Here is a 19,221-nt window from a genome sequence, read left to right as displayed (position 1 = left end):
GAAACCAACATTAATTCAGGCTAACATTACACGGTGGACTCCAGAAATGAACAATTTTCTACTCAGATAAGTCAAACAGAAGCAACACTAACACTGCACACAGCGTCTAATCACAGCAGAGATACATGAACGAGGATCTTCTGAGCAGTCGATTAGTGCAGGGGGCACAAAACTCGGTGTCACCGCCAAGACCCAGGCCAAAGAAGAAAATGAAAACCACAGGAATCCCTGGAAAACAATCTTAGTACTACAAAGGTTTTACGCAACTAAGGTACACTTCCTATGTTGCATACAAAAATATTCATCTTGTCCAGCTCAAAGCGAAGATGGGGAGCAGGTCAGAGTAGAAATGTGTCACTTTAAACAGAATGAGCTGTCTGAATGGATCATGCAAGCTGAACTCTGATATATTAAAGCCAATGACAGGCAAGTCTTCACATACATTAAACCTGGTGCTGGCTGGCTGAGTCATAACTGTACTTATGTAACAAACTATGGCAGTCAGAGAGGGACACTGTACACATGGGCCGAGCGCCGTGTCCACACAAACGTTAAAAACAGCGACAAGAAGTGGAATTAAGTTACAGAGTGAACAATCACAGCCTGTCACTGTTCACAACATCATGGATCCATAAAAAATAAAGCACTGGTTACATTTCTGTGAGCACAGACTTCAGTCTATGGGTACATGGTGACCATTCCTCTGACCCACACTTAATTCTGGGGGGGAGGGGGAGGGGGGGCAGGAGGCATGCCAAAAGGGGGCATGCCCGGTACCCCCATCCCCATCATTGTGACAAAGTTAGAGGGGTCCATGGGTGGTGGAGGTGGTGGTGGGGCATACATCACGCCCGTGGAGCCTGGAGGAGGTGGAGGTGGTGGTGGTGGAGCGCCCGGGGGCAGTGGGGGCTGGACCCCAGGTGGAGGAGGCACCATGGACGGAGTACCCATGGGTGGTGGGGGCTGGGCTCCAGAGGCTGCAGGCTGTTGGGGCTGTTGCCATGGAGGCAGAGTGCCGGTGGCGGGGCTAGATGTGGTGGTGGTGTCTGTAAGAGAGCAGGGGACACATGGAAATGAACTGTAGGCAAACATAAAGGCTCCTTATGCATAGAGTCTACACAGATCTGTGAATAAGGTGCGGTGAGTACGTCTTTGTGTGTGTGTAAGGACAAAGACATATTGTAAATATGCACTGCCTATCTGTTTGATTCGGTGATAAACTCTCTGTCAAATCAACACACCGAGGCCAACACTCGTCTTTGGGTGACAGCCCCCCCCCAGAAACCAAAAAAATGAAGCCGTTTTGTTATAGATTACACAGTGAACACACTACCTCTCGTTTCAGTGTACACAGGAACCAGTTTTGAAACCACTGACGTATAAAAGAGCTGTGTGTGTGCTGAACCACTGAAAGTTTTCTCAATAAAGCTTTTGTGCGCTCTTACTCTGTTGCCAGGGCAGTGGTGTGCTAGTTGCCATGCTGCTGGTTGGAGGGGGAGGTGGAGCCTGCTGTTGCCAAGGTGGCAGAGGACCTGAAGGGGGAGGCGGTGGCTGGCTGCTTGGGGGAGGAGGTGGAGGTGGCATCATACCCATTGGAGGTGGCAGCAGACCTACAACAAAAGCACATAAGATTGGGGGTTCTTTTCTATTTTGCAGATTTTCTACAGTAAAGTTTTGGGTCCTTTTCTAATACAGCAGACGCTCAGACGCTTCTTTTGCGTTTGACCTCTTCAATATTGGAAAGTCTTTACAATAAAACACACTTCAAAGCAACTTAAGTACGACACAAAGAACTCAGGAGGTGAACTGAATCTTACACAGAGTTCATTAGCTTTCATGAGACGTCTCAGTAACTCGACTTGAAAAATCTAGAAGCCTTCATGAGAGTCCAGCCTGTGCCAGCTCCCTGCCATCTGTGGGACATCACTGGCACTGTATGGATCACCAGGTCTTAGCCTTTTACCCAAACTGTACTGTTATCACCACCATGCAGAATTTAATCCTCCATACACTCTGATTTTTGTTGGCAGTATCCGGACCTTAAGTCTGACATCATTAGCTGTGTCTGGGCCCAAACTCCGCTTCAGGTCCCAAAAAACAAACTAACACTGCAGCATCACTGAGAGTTACAAACTGTCTAAATTCTTTCATCTTTAATAAAATGATCAGTGTTGCTGCTTTACCAGGTGTAACTATTAAGTTTAACATCCAGGCATCCATGAAAACAGAATTTATTAAATTCAACAAAGTTAGAAGTTAGCAGGAAGTTAGCTCGCTAGTTTCCACCTAAACATGATATAGCATGTTTTGATAGAAGTTTTTCATAAATCTCTCAAACGTACAGCTCTGCTATCACTTCCAACATAAATAAAGACAGAAAACTAAACAGCAGTGACATTTGTAGGGTTACTGAAGTTGGGCTAGCTGGTATATAATGATGTGCTACGTGGTGGCTAGCGACACAGCTTTGTTAGCACAATATAAACACGGTGAAGCTGGAGGATGAACGCTAACTTTTTTCCACTCAATAAAACAGGAGGGTTCCTGATGGTTAGGGACAAATGCAATCACATGGCAGGATGCTGTAAACGGACCAAACTTCAGTCAGGAGAACAACTGAGACAATCCATCCACAATACGAGGTTAGTCATTAATACACTGCTGCATGGGCTTAAAGGGTTTAGAAACTGACTTTTAAAATAATTAAATGGAACAAGATACAAAGCATTAAAACATGTCAAATACACAACAGCCCTAATGAACGCAGAGTAGTTTGGACCTGAAGCAGGGTTCATATGTCATCACTAAACACACTGTTGTGTAGTCTGGATCTGCTCTTACCCATCGGGTGTCCATGCGGTCCAGGTCCCTGGCCCATGGGAGGAGGAGGGGGCTGCATCCAGGGTGGAGGCAAGCCATTGGGGTTGGGAGGCATAGGCGGTCCTCCCATGCTGGGCATCGGAGGAGGAAAACTGTGAGGTCCTCCAGGACCACCGGGCCCTCCGGGCCCCCCAGGCATGCCGTGAAAGTTCCTGTTCTCGGCTGGACCAGAACTCATCCACGGAGGCCGGTTCTGTTGAACACACAGAGAATTTCAGACAGAGCTCTACACGACGAGTACAGAGAACCACGTGCGTCCCCACTAACCGGTGGAGGTTGGGTGCTGTTGGGGCCTGCAGCCCGAGGTGCGCCCTGGGTGCTGGTGTGTCCTCCGGCTGACGTTGGGACAGGGGCCTCCCCCAGCTCAGCCATGAGAGACAGATACTCCTTGTCCATACGAGCCTTGTCTTGAGCTGACTGAGGGGGCTCTCCACCAGTTGCTCTGTGTGCAGCGAACGAGCTGTGAAAGAAGCACACGTCGTTACACAATTCAGGCGAGTGGAGTCAGGAGTTCAGCTCAAGTTTGGACACTCAGCGCATCGTCACCTGCTGTACTTGCAGTCTGAGGAGATATGGCCGGCTCCACCACATTTAGTGCAGAGGGTGGTGTTAGTAATGCTGCGTGGCTCAGAGTTCTGCCAAGGACGAAGAATCCTGTGGATACAAGAGACAATAAGCATGGTGTCCGGAGACTTCAGAAATGGAACAAATCCATCCTTGATTTCTATTCTTGCTCATTCTGTACTTTAATGACCAGGTGGCTCCTCGTGTTATAACAAATAAGGAGTGATTGTGCACAAAGCCCGGGCAGTGTCACAGACCTGTTGTCGTCTTCCCTCAGTGTGCCATTGAGTCTGGCCAGCTCCCTGAGCTGCATTTTTCTTAGGTCGTTCTGATCCTCAGGCGTCTCAATGCCTTGTTTCAAAATGTTACGAATCTGTGGACACACATTTCACACCATTAATATCACGGTATATATTCCCCAAAGTATACATGCATTACATTTAACAAACTGATGCTAAACATCTTCACATAATGAACAGGAGGTGCTCCAACCTGCTCCACAGCTTTCTTGACGTTCTCCATCGTGTTGGCAGTGACCAGGGCATGCAGAGGCTCGTCCTCCCCTGGCAGCATCTGGCCATCTTTTCGACCAACCTTCCCCTCCTTCACAGACCCTTTCCCCCGGATCATAATCTTGGCACAGCACTCCTTCTCAATGTTCTTCAATGTATTACCACTGGGAGGAAAAACAAACGTGAGAAACTCTTTCTTCCCCCCTCAGTTGCAGTATGAAAGCACGTCAAACTGCATGACTTTAAGATGGCATCGAACTTACCGGGGTCCAATGAGCAGACCAACAAAGTTGATTTCAGGGTATTCATCTTGAGGGATCATAACTTTGTCGTTGACTCTGGTGGCTGGAGGCCTGGAGAACACAAACAAGTAAAGAATTTAGCTTTCTAAATGTCCTAAGAGCCAATCCAGTATTTAGATCATCAGCAATTAGCATGGAGAGTCCCACAATGTGCAGTAGGGCTGCTCTACAGGAAGAAAGTTTGTACTCTTCACAGAATCATTAAGATACAAATGAAAGCACAAAGCAGATGGACTCCAATCACTGATTAGACCGAGACCACTGAAGAAGAAAACTAAACTGAAATGATTCTGTTACTGACCAGTCAAACGCTCTCATTCTGACAATTAATGCATAAAAATCACTTTCTGATGACACATCATTCGTTTGCACGCGTGACTGCACATGACAACGTATGACAATGATGAAAAGAACACAGTAGTAATGTCGAATGAACACATTACTACTTAAGTCAATCAGACTGTTGGCACTAACAGAGACCTCCACTCTTCTTTCTGTTGATGTCCTGTTCTATAAGAGACAAGGAAAATAATGGCAGCATGTCTCTGGCCACAGTGTACCCATCATCTAATGGACAACACTCCACATCCCAGATCAGATTCTTGACCCTAACAGGAGTTCACTGAACTCAGATGGTTTGTGAGGTAGCAGTGGGCGATAGATTCAAATTTGTGCTAATGGCACTAATAACGATGTAGACCAGTAAAAACAAACAATGTTTTATCAGTGAGCTTCCAGGCTTCAGCGTTTACTAATACGAACAAAACCAAAGGTATCTGCTATCTTTCTTTACAATGAGCTGCTGCTAGAACACTACGGTTCTGCTCAAGTCCTGCTTTATCACAGCAGTGACTTCCATCCACCGTCTGCTCTGACAGTCTGAAGGACTCCCACTAGCTTTTCCCCACTAAAGGTTTAATGGTGATTATGGGAACAGCAGCACTGTTTCAGACTAGAAACATGTTTTCTTTCATGCTACCTGAGCTCATCATCTCGGTAACAGGACGCCTCTATGCTTTTCAGTGTGTAAACAGACTCCAGCTCCACACGAAACTGTGCCAGCCTGAACACTGTGTGGGCTTTATGTTGTCACGTTATTTATTCATATGCTGCTCCCAAATACATTGGTATCGCAGGTCCTTTTTTAGTTGCAAATGTTGGTGAAACTCTCGCAGTGAGGCGACACTTCTTGTGATTTGGTGGTGAATTTTTGTGTATCCATGGAGACAATGGCGTGCTATAGAGCCGTCTTATACGACGCATCGAAGCAAAGAATTTGTGTAAAAAATACTCAAATTGCAGCAGCCTAGTGACAATTAGTCATCTAGTCCACTAGACTCACACATCCTTGCTCTGAACATCATTTCCCCAGCTTGAACAAAATGCTGTACCTGCAGAAACAGATCCTCATGGAAAATGTGTCACAAGCTGCAAACTGCGATCCAGGCAGTTTAACATCTAAACACAAGGCTGACTGATTAGCTCAGCTAACCATCAGGGTCTGACATTACCAACGGCCCCATGGCCCAGAGGACACATTACCCAGTTAACCGTTTGGATGGATGGATGGATGGATGAAAATTAAATATTTTGTTTCTCTCAGTGCCCCCTCTAACCTTTTTCCTTCAGTTGTTAATTATGTCATATTGTTCCCAGAGAATAAAAAGCTAGTAGATTACAGAGAGGGAGACTAGTGGACTACTCTAAAAGTAATTTTGGGTTAAATACGACCCAAGTACTGCTTGTGTTTTTAAGAGCTAACCCAAACTTTTCCTCACATTTGTTAAGGACCAATTGTCACAAATTGCTGCTGAAATGTGCAACAATTTGCACCACAGGCAATATTCAACATGGATGCAATGTTAGATTAATTTGCCGACATCAGCGCATTTGTTCCTTTGCAGGTAGCATCAACACACCTGTGGAGAGTGTGGCTAGACATTGTTTCAGGCAACTTTCCTGTGACACAGTCTATATGCAACCACTAATTCTGCACCAACTGACTGCAGAACACTGCTTTTGCAAAGCTTCATCCATCTACTTATCAACTTTCCCTGTTTGCAATTTCCCATCACAGACACCGAGGGTGGCATTATAACATCTTCAATCCAACAGTTAACAGTTAGTAACAGTTACCTTATTTGGGATACACACTCACACTAACAGCAACGCTTAACCATCCGGTCAATTGGTCATTTGTTATTTACTTTTTCTACCAAAATCACACCAGTGCCCCCCATTAAAAGACCGCGTGCTTCATGTTGTTTTTCTGTCCCTCATCAAACTGGCGTCCCAGATAAAACGCCAGCCTTTTATTTTATCAGATAAACGAACACAAAATGAAACAAAAATTTAAAATACAGTTAATGGGGTGAAAGAAAAAAAAAAAGATAATCATACTTGTAGTCTGCAGGAGGCTTGAAGTCAGGGTTGAGTCCAACCATTTCAGTGATAAGTGCATGTCGCTCCTCCTCGAGCTTCTTTCGTGTGCGATACTCGCGGGTGTTTAACCTCTTGCCCTCGCTGTTGTAGATGGGCTCAGGAGAAGGAGACCTGAGAGCGGCAGACAAAAGACAAGACAGACATCATCAGCACCCTCCTACAAGCAAAGCTCTGCCAATAACAATCACACAGGCTCCCTACAGCTGACTAAGACTTTAACAATAAAAGAATCTCAATCAGTGAATCTTTAAAACAACAATAAACTTTGAGACTGTAATTGTTTCTACTGAGAGAATCTCAGATGGACTCTGACTCATGGCCAGTGCAGCAGTAGCAGCAAACTTAAACAAAAGAAAAGTATATAGGAACTCTGCACTGCCATTTCAAAGACTGAAGTCCATTCTGACATCAAAAAATTAATATTTTTTTTAAACAAAACCAGAAGAAAACAAAAGAAAAACGTAGCAACCAAAGCTGTATAGTGGCAGTAAACAAATAATCTGGAGGGGCATCAACCAAGAAGAAAAAATAAAATACACGGCCATAACTTCAACCTGCATACAGGATTGTTGGCCTACAAGAAAGCAAAGTTGGAGGCAAGAAAACAAATCAAAGCAAAATTTGCAATCCTAAGCAGAAACGCTGGCTGTGAGAGTTGCTTGGTGCTGACGTGGTGGAAGAGGTCCGTGCCTCCCCTTGGATGCTGAAAACCTGTGGTACTGCGTTAAGGAGGCTCTGTGCTTGAAAAAGGGTTAGGTTGATGTGGGGTAATTTGGGTTAGAGAAAAGGAATTAAGATTAGATATCCACCTTTTCCTACGCTCTCCCATCAGAGAGCCACATGTGTCCACGTGACGAGTGAGAAAAAAATTTTCATTTTACGCTTCAAACTTCCAACGCTGACAACCTGAAACACCTCCCAAGTTGGTCACATTAGATTGGGAAGTGATTTCTAAAGCTTCTGCAGCTCTGCATTCAAGTTTTGGACAGCTGTGGAAATGTCTGATTATGATTAAAAAAAAACTATATACAGTGTACAGGTGACCGGGACGCTACCTAGCAAAGGTCAACTTCACACTCTAAGGCAGCCATTGGCTTTCCAAGAACACATACATTTGTGTCAGTTTTCCTCCAGACCTCAAAATCCAGAGGGAAAACTGAGCATATCCTCCTCCTCCCTGGGCAGAAGTGTTCACAGCCTCATTAGGGGAAAACCAGAGAGGACTAGCAATAGATCACTCGTTCACTCCAACACAAAGCCCAGTTGGATTACTGGGATGTAATCAAGTAGGCTTCATGCCATGGGCTGAGTCACTGGCAACAATGGACCAAAATAAGTATGTGAAATAAAGTAAGACAAAGCAGTAGTTTGGTGCTTGTGTGCATTTAGTACCCATCTTTTCAAAATAAGCCAATTCAAGTCAAACCTAAGATGTGAAATAAATCAATATGCAAACTTATTTGTACACTAGTCCAACCTGTGTCAGAGGAAAATCTTTACACATGAATTATAGCACTCACATATCCAGACAGGCCCCTACTGCAGACACAGAATAAGCAGTGTGCAGAAATACTACAGTTTTAAATTTGAGGCAACGACTGTGTTAAGTAAACTGCCAAGCATCCAATAGAAGGAGTCTGGCAGTGACTAGTTAGATACCCTTGTTAGGACAGCTCTAAAGACTGAGCTTATAGTCGACTATGGAAAGCTGGCTTTCAAAGCCTTAAAATCCTTCAACTTATTCTCACTCCCACCTCAGGCAGGTCATAATTTAATGTGCTTTTTGGCCCTGCAGCACATGTTCGCTGCAGTGTACTGAGGAATGAAACACAATACCTAGGAAAAGCTCATTTTCCAAACATTTGTGCGGATGTTTGAGTTCAAAATAATATCAGAGATATTTGGGATTGGTGTCAGTCATGTAAACCTTAGCTACATTACTAAACTTACATTAACTTAATAAGTAGCAAACTAGTAACCCTTCTGAATGGTTCATAGCTTTTAATACGTGACCACTCCTCACCCTCGTGTTCTTTAATGTGGCCTTCAGGTGTGTGCGTAACAGGGACACACACCTACCACTAAAGTCTCTGTGATGGTATTGACTCGTATTCGGGTATAAAATATAGAAATTAAATACATATGCAGCTCCACAGTGTAGAGGTTTATACGCTCATCTAATGCACAAAGTTCAAAAGTGGGAGGGCGGCATCAGAAAGGGTGTTGGGCATTATTCAGTGGCTCCTCTCCTGTGGTGAGCGCTGCAAGAAAGTGAGCAGCCACTGTTTTTGTTTGTTTTGTTAACAATACAGTTACAGCTGTCAATTAGGTTGAAAATATACAGAGTGAAGACTTTGACGAGCTATTGAGTTATAGCGAGTTAATGTGGAATACTGCCTTTACCTGAAAACGTGAAGGAGAGGATCACCGAGTTTATATATGAGCTACCCAGCGTTAGCAATAGCATTATGAGGACGCTAGCTTCAATCTGTATCAGGATGGAAAACACTAAAGTTTGTCAGCCTGGTAACATGTGAAACCAAAGGTCGCAAACAAGCACAGCCATCTATAAATGTATAGAAAGGTGAGAGAGGAGTGAGAATGTGTTGGCCTTTTTTTTTTTTTAACTCAAGATCAAAACAGTGGTTGTAATTTCATTCAAATGAAACAATTCGCACAAGCTTGTACAGATTTCTGTGAGAGAAACAAATCAAAGGGACCATTCGATCACTTCTCCGGTACTGTGAAGCACATCTTACAGTGTTCCTGTGCTGATGGCAGCTGTTGAGCTCAGAGCAAACACCTTTGTCAAAGCTTGGTTTCCAAAAAAGCAGCAGCAGCCACAATGTGCACTTTGATTTCGTGTTTTTGTTAAACAAATATTTCACCTGTCAAGAAGGAACTTTCTGTTTGCGCCAACAACTATTCAAATGTTACTAAGGTTGGCTTTTGGCTGTCCGTTCTATTACAATTCTTTCATTTCAGTGTAATTACAAACACTGCTTCTCCATCTTGAGTAAAAACATTCAAACTTGTGTTGTTTTACAGGAAACAGTGTAACAGTGGAGTTCCGTTAATCACTCTCCAGTTTACTCAAAGAAAATGTTAATTTACTTTTAAAAATGCATCATTACCAATTCTAGACAATCACTGCATGTATAGAGAAGTGCTGAAACTAGTAGTCACGTGTACTAAGTGGTGATGGACGAGGAGCAGTCTTTAGAAAAACGTTCATATATATCAATTCTCCTCTAGCAACAGGAAATGGAAATGTGAAGAACTCAAACTGTCTAAACAACACTGTTCTTCACTAAACTACATCCTTCAGCTAATACTAAAGTTTTAGGCTAACAACCACATATACTCTGAACATGTCTTCCAAAAAGTCAAGAAGGTAGAGAAAGTGTTACTGTTCGTGGATTTAATCTTTTTCCGACCTGTCCTCAGGGTTAACAGGGATTCCCAGGTCTCCTGTACGCAGTTTACGAGTCAGGTCTTCAATCTGCAGTTGGACTGGAAGAATTCAGGTTAGGAAAGAAAAACAAGGATGGAGAGAAATTTGATTACCACAATAACAACAGAGAGACAATGCTCTGCACATTGGAGCACTATCTCATTCATTACTGAGGTAAAGACAAACGGTGAGTCTGTTAAATACAAAAGGAAGATCAAATAAACATCTGGCAAGACTCTAAAGTATTACATCATCAGAAGCACACATTACCAGCAAGTCCTAGAGGTCGTTTACTTTAGCATGAAAAAGTCTAACGTCTTCTGAACATCAATGTGTCCGTTAACTCCACGACTCCTAATAATACCTACCGCATAAAAGACTCTTTAATTAATTCCATGAAAAGTGCTTAAATCTTAAACATTTGAAGATACGCTGGCTATTTGGTTTTATAAAGTCAGTCGCAGTCACTCCACAGATCTAACACTGAGGGGATCATTCCAAAGGCAATGAAATCAGTCAGTCATCTAATGCACATTATGAAAGCTGTGATGAAATACACCAAACACACGTTCACTGGCACTGAAACTATTAGTCTGGGTTATTGAGAAGAAGAATAAAGGGCCAGTGACTTGTGCTTCATCTTTAAATCTTCCCTCACAATGTTTTTGGGGCTTTACTGAATGAGGAAAAATAACAAGTGTGACGACGGAGGGTGGGCACAAATGAATGTTTACATACCAAGATCAACCATTACCAATGAGTGCACAACATCAATAATGATGTTAGTTTTTGACAAAAAAAGGATTGGTCTGCTTCAGAACACCCGCTGAGGGCCTGTGAAGGCAGTATGTTGGTGTTACACTGCTGCTGGAAGGCATGTGTGGTTCAAAAGGACTTTTTATGATCAATGTTTTTGGGACAGGCCAAAATCAGAGCGCGCACACAGTCCTTAAGCATTTCCAAATTTGCAGTGCCCACAAAAACAACAATTTGTCTTCTTTAAACTCACTGGATTCGTTTGCCATTGAAGCAGCATTGCTCACACTTCAAACCAAAATAAACAGCATTCTTTAGCAATGTTAGGACATTATAAACTAACTCCTCCATGCACAGGAACAAAACTGATGATGTGTAGGGAATCAGGCAAGACAGTGAGCAGTGACCTGCAGCTGAGGACAGATATCTGCAAGCAGTGGTGTTTAACAATCTACTCCTCTTGCTAATGGGTGCCCAATGGTATGCAAACTATAACACTATGCAGCACCACCACTAAGCCTCCATTACAAAGAAGTCAACTTAACATTTTCAATCATAAAGTAATCATTGCTCTTCAGAAAAGACAACAGCTGGAGCAAAATGTCCCACGTGTTAGAGTAAACATACTGGAACCAGAATGTGTAATGGGTGTCTTTAGAAGCTCTAACTGTTGGCAGTTCAGCAAACAGGATAAAATTATTACTGGCAGGGAAACTTAAACCCCAAACAAGTAATTTCCTAGACACATAATACAAGAAACTACATGTTTCATTATCACCAACTCAATATTTACCTATATATGCTCTCTCCTGATCCCGGGTCAGTCCGGGTGGGATAACGGTGGGCATGCCCGGTATGACGGTCTTCTGATCAGGCGTCTCGCTGCTCCAACGACTCTTCTTTCTTGACTTCTTCTGGCCGAAATCTACCGCGAGAAACACAGCATGCCGGTGAAACATTACATGATGCACGCCAGCTCTACCGCCCTTCACGGCATTGATGGAGCCAGTGTATTTCGAGATTAAATGCAGGAGAACGGCAACGTGGTGACTCCTCGTTTGGGCTCTATCAGCTACTCCTCTCTCATGTGCTTCGATTTAGAAAAAGACAGTTATGGATGGCCTTGATGAGGTTTACGTATGAAAGCGAGGCAATGCACTGTTACCAATAAAACATACCGTCAGGCAGAGAGCTGTCGTTTCGCCAGACTTCACTATTAACCCTCGTTAACTAAACCGTCAGGTCAGAAGAGGACAACCTAGACCAAAAAACACCAACCACTATCGTTTACTAACCAACTTTAGCGGCTCCTTATCCATGCCGTTCAGGCCAGGGCTCGTCACCCATGTTGGTTAACGTCGTTAGCTTCAGCTCGCTAACGCCGCGTTGAGGGCTACAGGAGTTAGCTTAAGCTCGCTTAACTTACCAGGTTTAGCCATTCCGCTCCCCGCAGCAGATTGCTGTTGAGCTTGACTCGAAAAACTTGTCCCCGGGTTGAACTGATGAGACTGGGGAAAAGATGCGCTTGGCATCGAAGGCTGGAAGCCTTGTAGAGAAGGAAAGGACCCGGGCGGCCCCGGTGTTGGCATCAGCCCGTTCCCCGCACCAGGCCCGGCATCAAAGGCTCGTTTAGCGCCAATACTAGGGTGCAACTTCCCTAATGGAGTTGCATTTGCTCCCGTCGCCATTTTCGAATTACTTAAATGGCTCAATCAGTATGAGCGATCAGTCAGCTCAAGTTTAAATGTGTGCAAATAGCTGACAAAGTGCTTCCTGCTTTAGCTCTCACACAATACTTCAATCAAAATGGCGCCCAACAGAAAATCACAAAGGTTAATCCTTCGGACGTGGGACGGGCCGTCGCAGTAAGAAAGATTCCTATTGGTCAGACCAATGCTCCCTGCGCCTCTCATTCTAAAAATTGATTGGCTGAAAAATGTCAATCTCCTATTTTTGATACCTCGTTAACAGGCAACAAATCGCAAATATAACGTGTCTATACGCTCACCGGCTCCAAGTCTGTACATTAATGCATGTAGACGACCTCCTGAAATTCATACCTAGCATCAGCGTAGGGAAGAAAGGTGATTAAGATTAAGAGACTTTGAATGGGAGCTGCGGTTTCACAAACTGCTGAGATTTTCCTGTACAGCCTCTCTCTCTGAGGCTTACACAGGATATTCCGGAAAAACTTCTACTTTCTACTTCCTGTAGAGTGCAGTGGTGTTTTTAACCTAGTCTAGTTTATTATGTGTACTCTGAGGTATTTATAGTCCTCCACAATGTCCACATCGACCCCTTGGATTGAAACACGGGTCACAGGTTTCCTGGTCCCCCTAAAGTCCACAAACAATTCTTTGGTCTTTGTCTTGTTGAGCTGCAGGTGACTCTGCTCGTACCACACAACAAAAGAAAACGCTACATCCAGATGAACAGAATCAACTTCTGGAGTTTTACCTACGTGGATGATTGAGCATGCATCAAGATGACAAAAGAGTCCATCATAACTCAGTACTCTGTCTCAACACCCTCACTGATGCATCCAACCACCGCAGAGTCATCAGAAAACTTCTGAAGATGAACCTTCTCAATACTGCCCGCTCAGAAGGCCCCTTTTCTTGTCATTGAGGAGGGGTTTTATGTCCTTAGTTATGCACAGCTTGTTATTTAGGTAACAATGGACAGTCTGAGCAGGGACGATGGAGTCAGTGATACACTCAGTAAGCCCACTGATGTCCTCACTGACAAGTTTACAGTGTCTCCCAGTCTGTCACCTCAAAACAGCCCTGTAGTTTCACTAAGACCTCCTTTAACCATTCGCACATGCGTGTGTGTCTGTATGCTAACAGTAGGTCTAAAATTCTCTCCCCCTTGGTGGGACAGACCACGTACTGTGTGAAAGTTGGCAGTGTAAAACTTCAGATACACAGCCAAGTGTCATTACTAAAGTTACTGTACATTATACATAATCATAACAACAATAATAATAGTACTCACTAGTTCTGGTCAGCCATGAAGCAGGACAAGTTCAGACTCCAACGGACAATCAGCTCTGCAGGGAGGCTTATCAGCACCGATATATCCCCTCCATCAAGGACCTGTACAGGCCCAGTTTTAGGAAAGGGCCAGAAAACATCTCTGCAGACCCTTCACATTGCAACTGCTTCCTTCAGGAGGCACTACAGAGCGCTGTTTACTAAAACCAGCTGCCAAAGACAGTTTCTTCCCCCAGGCTGTCATGCTGATGAACACTGAGAAATAGCCCACTGTTATATCATTCAAGGTAACAGTGGCTTAGTATTACACTATTAAAATGAGTGTCTAAGATTCATCCAGGGTTGCACTATGTTCACCCCATTTATAGCTATGTAACTTGTAAAAGAGCAAGAGGGTTTTTTTTTAAAACAAAACAGGTTTTTTGCATAAAAAAAAACCGAACTGGAGTCAAACAAACTTGGCCGAACAGATTCTGATATATAAACATGTCCAAGTCAATGTTTATCATGTCATGACATATTTCATGTCACAAGTTGCATTTATCATTCTCTGTATGACAAAGTGATCTTCCACCAGTCTTCGCTTGTGTGTTCACGGGCTGATGGACTCTGCAGTCGATTTCACATCTTATAGTAAGTGCGCGCACGCGCGCACACACGCACACACACACGAGAGAGGTCACAATCCTCAAACTTTAGACAGATTTTTTATTATAACCTAATAGTGAGAAATCAATACAGACAAAAAGGTTCCGAGGTCAATGCTTTACTACTACAGGTTGAACATGTGAATCTCATATTTATCATAGCAATGGAAATCAATGGAATTTAAGTAATGTTCCTACTGTCAATAAAAGAAAAAAAAAGAAAAAATCAAACACAATGTAGCTTAAGAAAAAAAAAAAAAAAAAAAGTTCTCCCATCTTAATTTCACAAATGTTTTCATCTGATCCCGAACAGAAAAGTGGAACCATGAGAAGGAAGAGAAGGTCCTCGTTTTCAGGCTTCAAGCACTCACATTTGTTTAGCCGTCGCTGCAGTTATGAGGCATACTTCCACTAACACAAATACACTAAACGCACATAATACATTAGAAGCTGCTGAATACACTTTAAGTTCTATTAACAGAAGACTCACCTTTACAATAAGCACCATGCACTAATGTAATGTGTTCAGGCTATGTATGTTTTTTTCAGAAGGGCAAAAATTCAGTTGTGGCAGTGTCACATAAGGAACCAGGCTGGACCTGCTTTTACATACTTGCTAACTGCAGCTATACCACAGCGTGTTACAAGACAATGAGAGATGGGAAACTGAGCCACTGTTTGGACTGGAGTGTGAATTAGGACCTGGAAGAAGATCAAAGCATATTGTGAATGTATCCAACCATTTAGACTTAAATGTTCTGCTTACTGTGCCCACCCACCCACATACAGAGCGCTGACTTTAGCTTCAAACAACAGCAATGAGATTCACTGTGTGACGTTTACATGGCACTTCGGCTAGCCTACCTGCTTACTGTAAATCAGCTCTGCCCTGACTGCATGGGACAAGCACTAGTATGTATACCGTGCCCGCTCCGCGCCGGGATCCCGCGGATTTTCATAGGTAGAACTTCTTGGGAGGGCGGTCACCGGAGAAAGGCGCGAACGCTCATATGTATATCCATCTGCTTCGGCAGCAACTCTCCGAATCGGACTCCGGTCACGTGCGTAGTATGAAGAGACTGGGGCTGGTGGAGGAGGGAGGGGAGGGCGCTCGTATGGGTTGACATTAGAGGGAGGCAGACGCTCTCTCATTATAGCCGTGGAGGAGGACGCTGCTGGAGCAGGCAAGGGGACAGCGCGGCGTTCCTCGAAATAACTGCCTCCGTAAGTATTGGCCCTGTACTTCTCGTAGTAGTCCACAACCCCGTACGGATCTCTTTCCTCATAAGGCGACCGTCGCACCGGGTAGGCTGGGAACGCGCCATAGAGTGAGCCGTTGCCCCTGTATGCTGCCTCGCCGCCATACATCTGAGCCATGCTATGTTCTGCAGCAGCATTTACACCATACCCCGGGTGTGGCCCATACCTCATTGCACCCTCATAGCCTGCACCTCTTCTGTACCCTGCCATGTTGCTGCTGTGACCGGAACCTCGGGAAAAACCGTGCACAGGAGCATAGCTGCCACCGTAATCTGGTTCGCCACTGAAGTCCGGATGATAACCCCTGCTGCGACCCCGCCCGCCAAATCTCGAGGCATCGTATCCATCAGACTTTGGCTCTGAACCGTGGTAGCCATTTTGGTCAAGAGGGCATTCTTTGGACCAGTGGCCTTCCTGCCCGCAACGATAACAACCCGATCTGTCTCCCATTCCCGGCGCAGTACGCAGGCGGCTAGTCGAAAGCTTCACGCTCATCAGTTTGCCTTAAAAAGAAAAGACTCAATAAGGATTTATACCTGCATTCATATTTCCTGCCTGTATCAATCAGCTAAAAGGCTGCATTGTATTCCAACAGTAGCAAGAAGACATACCTAATGATTTGAGCACTAAAAATATGGTTATTAAAGCTGAAATCCGTAACTTGAAACGCTTCTTAAACCACCGAAAACACAACAGGTAACTAATACGATGTGATCAGTGAGCGTCAATTTCAACTTGTACCCGTGGTGCGGACGTGGATCTCACCGGCGCAACCCGAGATTTATGATCCTGCGAATAAATGCGTGTCAAACACCACGTTCTACGAACAGGACTACGTCATGTCCGTTTTAATCCTGCCCTTAATGGGACTATGCATTTGGTCCGATTTGTACACTCTATGTACTTCAAATCAAATACTTGGAATAACCACACAACAGGTGTTTACCTGACGAGTGAGTCATAAATTCCAGTCTGTGTCCCTTTAAGTCCACAACACAGGCGGATATTACCAAAGACATTACGGATACCAGCTTTAAAATGATGTTGGAATTGTCTATTAAAACTTACCTTAGTTCTTTTTACTCACCTGCATTTGAGCAATAATTTACCCATCAACATAACAACAATATTGATACTACATCTTTAATCTGACTTTAATTAAATCATCAAGCCCAGCCCAAGAGTTCACCTTTAAAAGCTGTGTTGTCTAACTGATTAATGGCTTCCATGGCATCCTCCATTCTCTCCATGTGAACAAAAGCATAGTTTTTTACTATGTCACACTCCAACACAGCGCCAAACTCTTCAAACTTGGCCCTCAGCTCCTGGTTGGTACAGGCAATGTTGCCAACGTGCAGTTTGGTGGATCCCCTTGACTTGCCACGACTTAATTCCACGTTCATAGGCTGGCCATTCAGCTCATACTGGTGGAGATTGCGGATGGCTTCCTCTGCCTCTGTTTTGTCATCCATGTGCACAAAGCCAAAGTTCTTGACAATTGAGCATTCTGCAATCTTGCCATACTGAGAGAAGAGAGAGCGAAGTTCATCTGATGTGGTGTCTGGGGACAAGTTCCCTATGAATATTTTCACCATTGTGCAGGGTCCACGTCACTAAAGGAAGAGAGGAACTTCAGCATTAGTAGCATCATGACTCCGATGACTGAATTGAAACTTTTACCAGTTCATTTAACAAAATGCTATTCAGTTCAATTTTATTAATATAGCGCCAAATCACAACTCCAAGGTTATAAGGTGAACTTCTGCAATAATGAGTTTCCAGCAGTGTTGTTGAGCAATCACTACTCAAACTTTATGGACTTTTCTCCATTGACAAGGCTTCCTGGGCATGTAGGAGTGAGGACCCCTACTAGTTAACTGTATAGAAAGTCTCCACGTAATCTCATGGGGACAACACGAACAACACTGGTACAGTCCGCACAGAATAGAGTGGCAGCAATACTAACAAAGCCAGCACTCTGACAGTATTTCATTAAAGATAACCCACTCAGCTTTAACGAGTCACCGTATGGGCCTTGAACGTCAACTGGAGAATAACGTAATGGACGCGCTCTTTGGGCAAAAGTTTAAGCGCAACAATTAAAGTTTGACGAAGGAGCTGACCAACAGACAAAGCTGCAGTGGACTGGATTCAGCGGAGCCATTTCTATCGGCTGTTTAGTTTACAAAGAACCAGCGTGGTGTGCGGAGTCCAAAGGAAACGCGCGAACGAGCCATTAGCAAGCACAGCAGTGCCCGCGCGGTGCTTAACCAGACACTGAGCACGCAGCCGAAAAAAGTCGTTAGCGGCACCGCTAAATAACATCACCGCAGCTTATCTGATTACAATGTGCATCAAAACCTGACAAAACACTTACACACTTAAACTTACCGCACTATACTATGCCTGCTTTGGTTACTCTTACGTAACGTCACAACATTCAGGCTGCGGCCTTCACTACACGAGTCGCGAGGCTGTAGCTTGGATATTGGATTAGCAGATCTCTTTTACAGCAAACACTTCTGGAGCAGCTGGAACTGTGGTGCACTGGGTCACTTTCGCAACCGATTTTTGTTCCTCGCAATTACGGGGTAATACAATTCATACCTGTTAAAAGTCGCACTCCTCGTCTCCTCCCTCGGAGAATGAAATGGCGGCTAGCGCGTTGGCAGGCAAATACATACAGCTAACCCCGCTAGCGCTTTTTGGGAGGGACTAGCTAGCACCGAAAGCTAAGCCATGGCGTCTCCACATGCAGAGCAAAGGAAACCAAGGCAGGAGAATAGGCAAGATGGAGGATATACTTCGTGACTACGTGTAAAATAGTTTTTTTCTAAACATTATTATCAGTACTTGAACAGTGACATTTAAGAAATCCGACTTGCTTTGGAAGATTAGCACCTAATCACGCTGATAAAAAGTGAAAAAGGTTCTTTCATACAGTCGCTGGATCACATCATTGGGTCTTTGAAAGCGTTCATGCGGAGACACACAGCCCACTCAAAGCTGGATCTGTAGTTTGGAGGTTCCATCTCGGTTCGCGGAGCAAAGTTTTCAAGTTAACTGGACTACCACATACAGATTAGTGTCAATGCGTTTCGTCCAATATGTTCTGATATGAAAACCTTATTGATAACAACGTAGCGAAAGAGGGGGCAATTTCGTTCTGATCCATCCCAGTTTGGGCACAGTGGATCGTCCTGTATACTCTACCATCCGCAGCAGAATAAAACACACATGACCCAAACTGTGGCTCAGCACATAAGGCTGTTTTGGTTTGTCAAAAATAATTTTTATTTCTCCTGGCTTGTCCCGGTGACTTCTCTCTCTTTTAAATGGAATGGAATTGTTAAGATTTAAATGGAATCTTAACACAATGAAGAGACAGGGGTTAGTGTTTTTTCTCCC

The 19,221-nt window shown here is 44.1% G+C and overlaps 1 protein-coding gene across 5 annotated transcripts; it reads right to left on the bottom strand.

Annotated features, from left to right (window-relative positions):
- Positions 1-588: 588 nt before the first annotated feature.
- On the bottom strand, positions 589-18,773 carry sf1 (splicing factor 1). 5 transcript variants are annotated; one of them, XM_080895066.1, is made up of 13 exons: positions 18,421-18,746; positions 17,003-17,426; positions 11,704-11,835; positions 10,138-10,213; positions 6,659-6,811; positions 4,220-4,309; positions 3,937-4,120; positions 3,702-3,817; positions 3,427-3,534; positions 3,148-3,340; positions 2,842-3,073; positions 1,446-1,610; positions 589-1,046 (listed from the first exon to the last, which is right to left on the bottom strand). In XM_080895066.1, the coding sequence occupies exons 2-13, from the start codon at positions 17,406-17,408 to the stop codon at positions 715-717; spliced, it is 2,187 nt and encodes a 728-aa protein (XP_080751192.1). In that variant the 5' UTR covers positions 17,409-17,426; positions 18,421-18,746; the 3' UTR covers positions 589-714. The 5 variants fall into 5 exon arrangements, with proteins under 5 accessions (XP_080751192.1, XP_080751189.1, XP_080751188.1 ...); XM_080895063.1 differs by lacking the exons at positions 17,003-17,426; positions 18,421-18,746 and adding an exon at positions 12,971-12,992; XM_080895062.1 differs by lacking the exons at positions 17,003-17,426; positions 18,421-18,746 and adding an exon at positions 12,337-12,733.
- Between the last annotated feature and the right edge of the window lie 448 nt (positions 18,774-19,221).

The sequence above is a fragment of the Rhamphochromis sp. 'chilingali' genome, assembly GCF_963969265.1.
Source record: "Rhamphochromis sp. 'chilingali' genome assembly, chromosome: 1".
Classification (NCBI taxonomy): domain Eukaryota; kingdom Metazoa; phylum Chordata; class Actinopteri; order Cichliformes; family Cichlidae; genus Rhamphochromis; species Rhamphochromis sp. 'chilingali'.
Note: the sequence above shows the minus strand (reverse complement) of the source record. Positions and strands in the feature narration are given on the sequence as shown.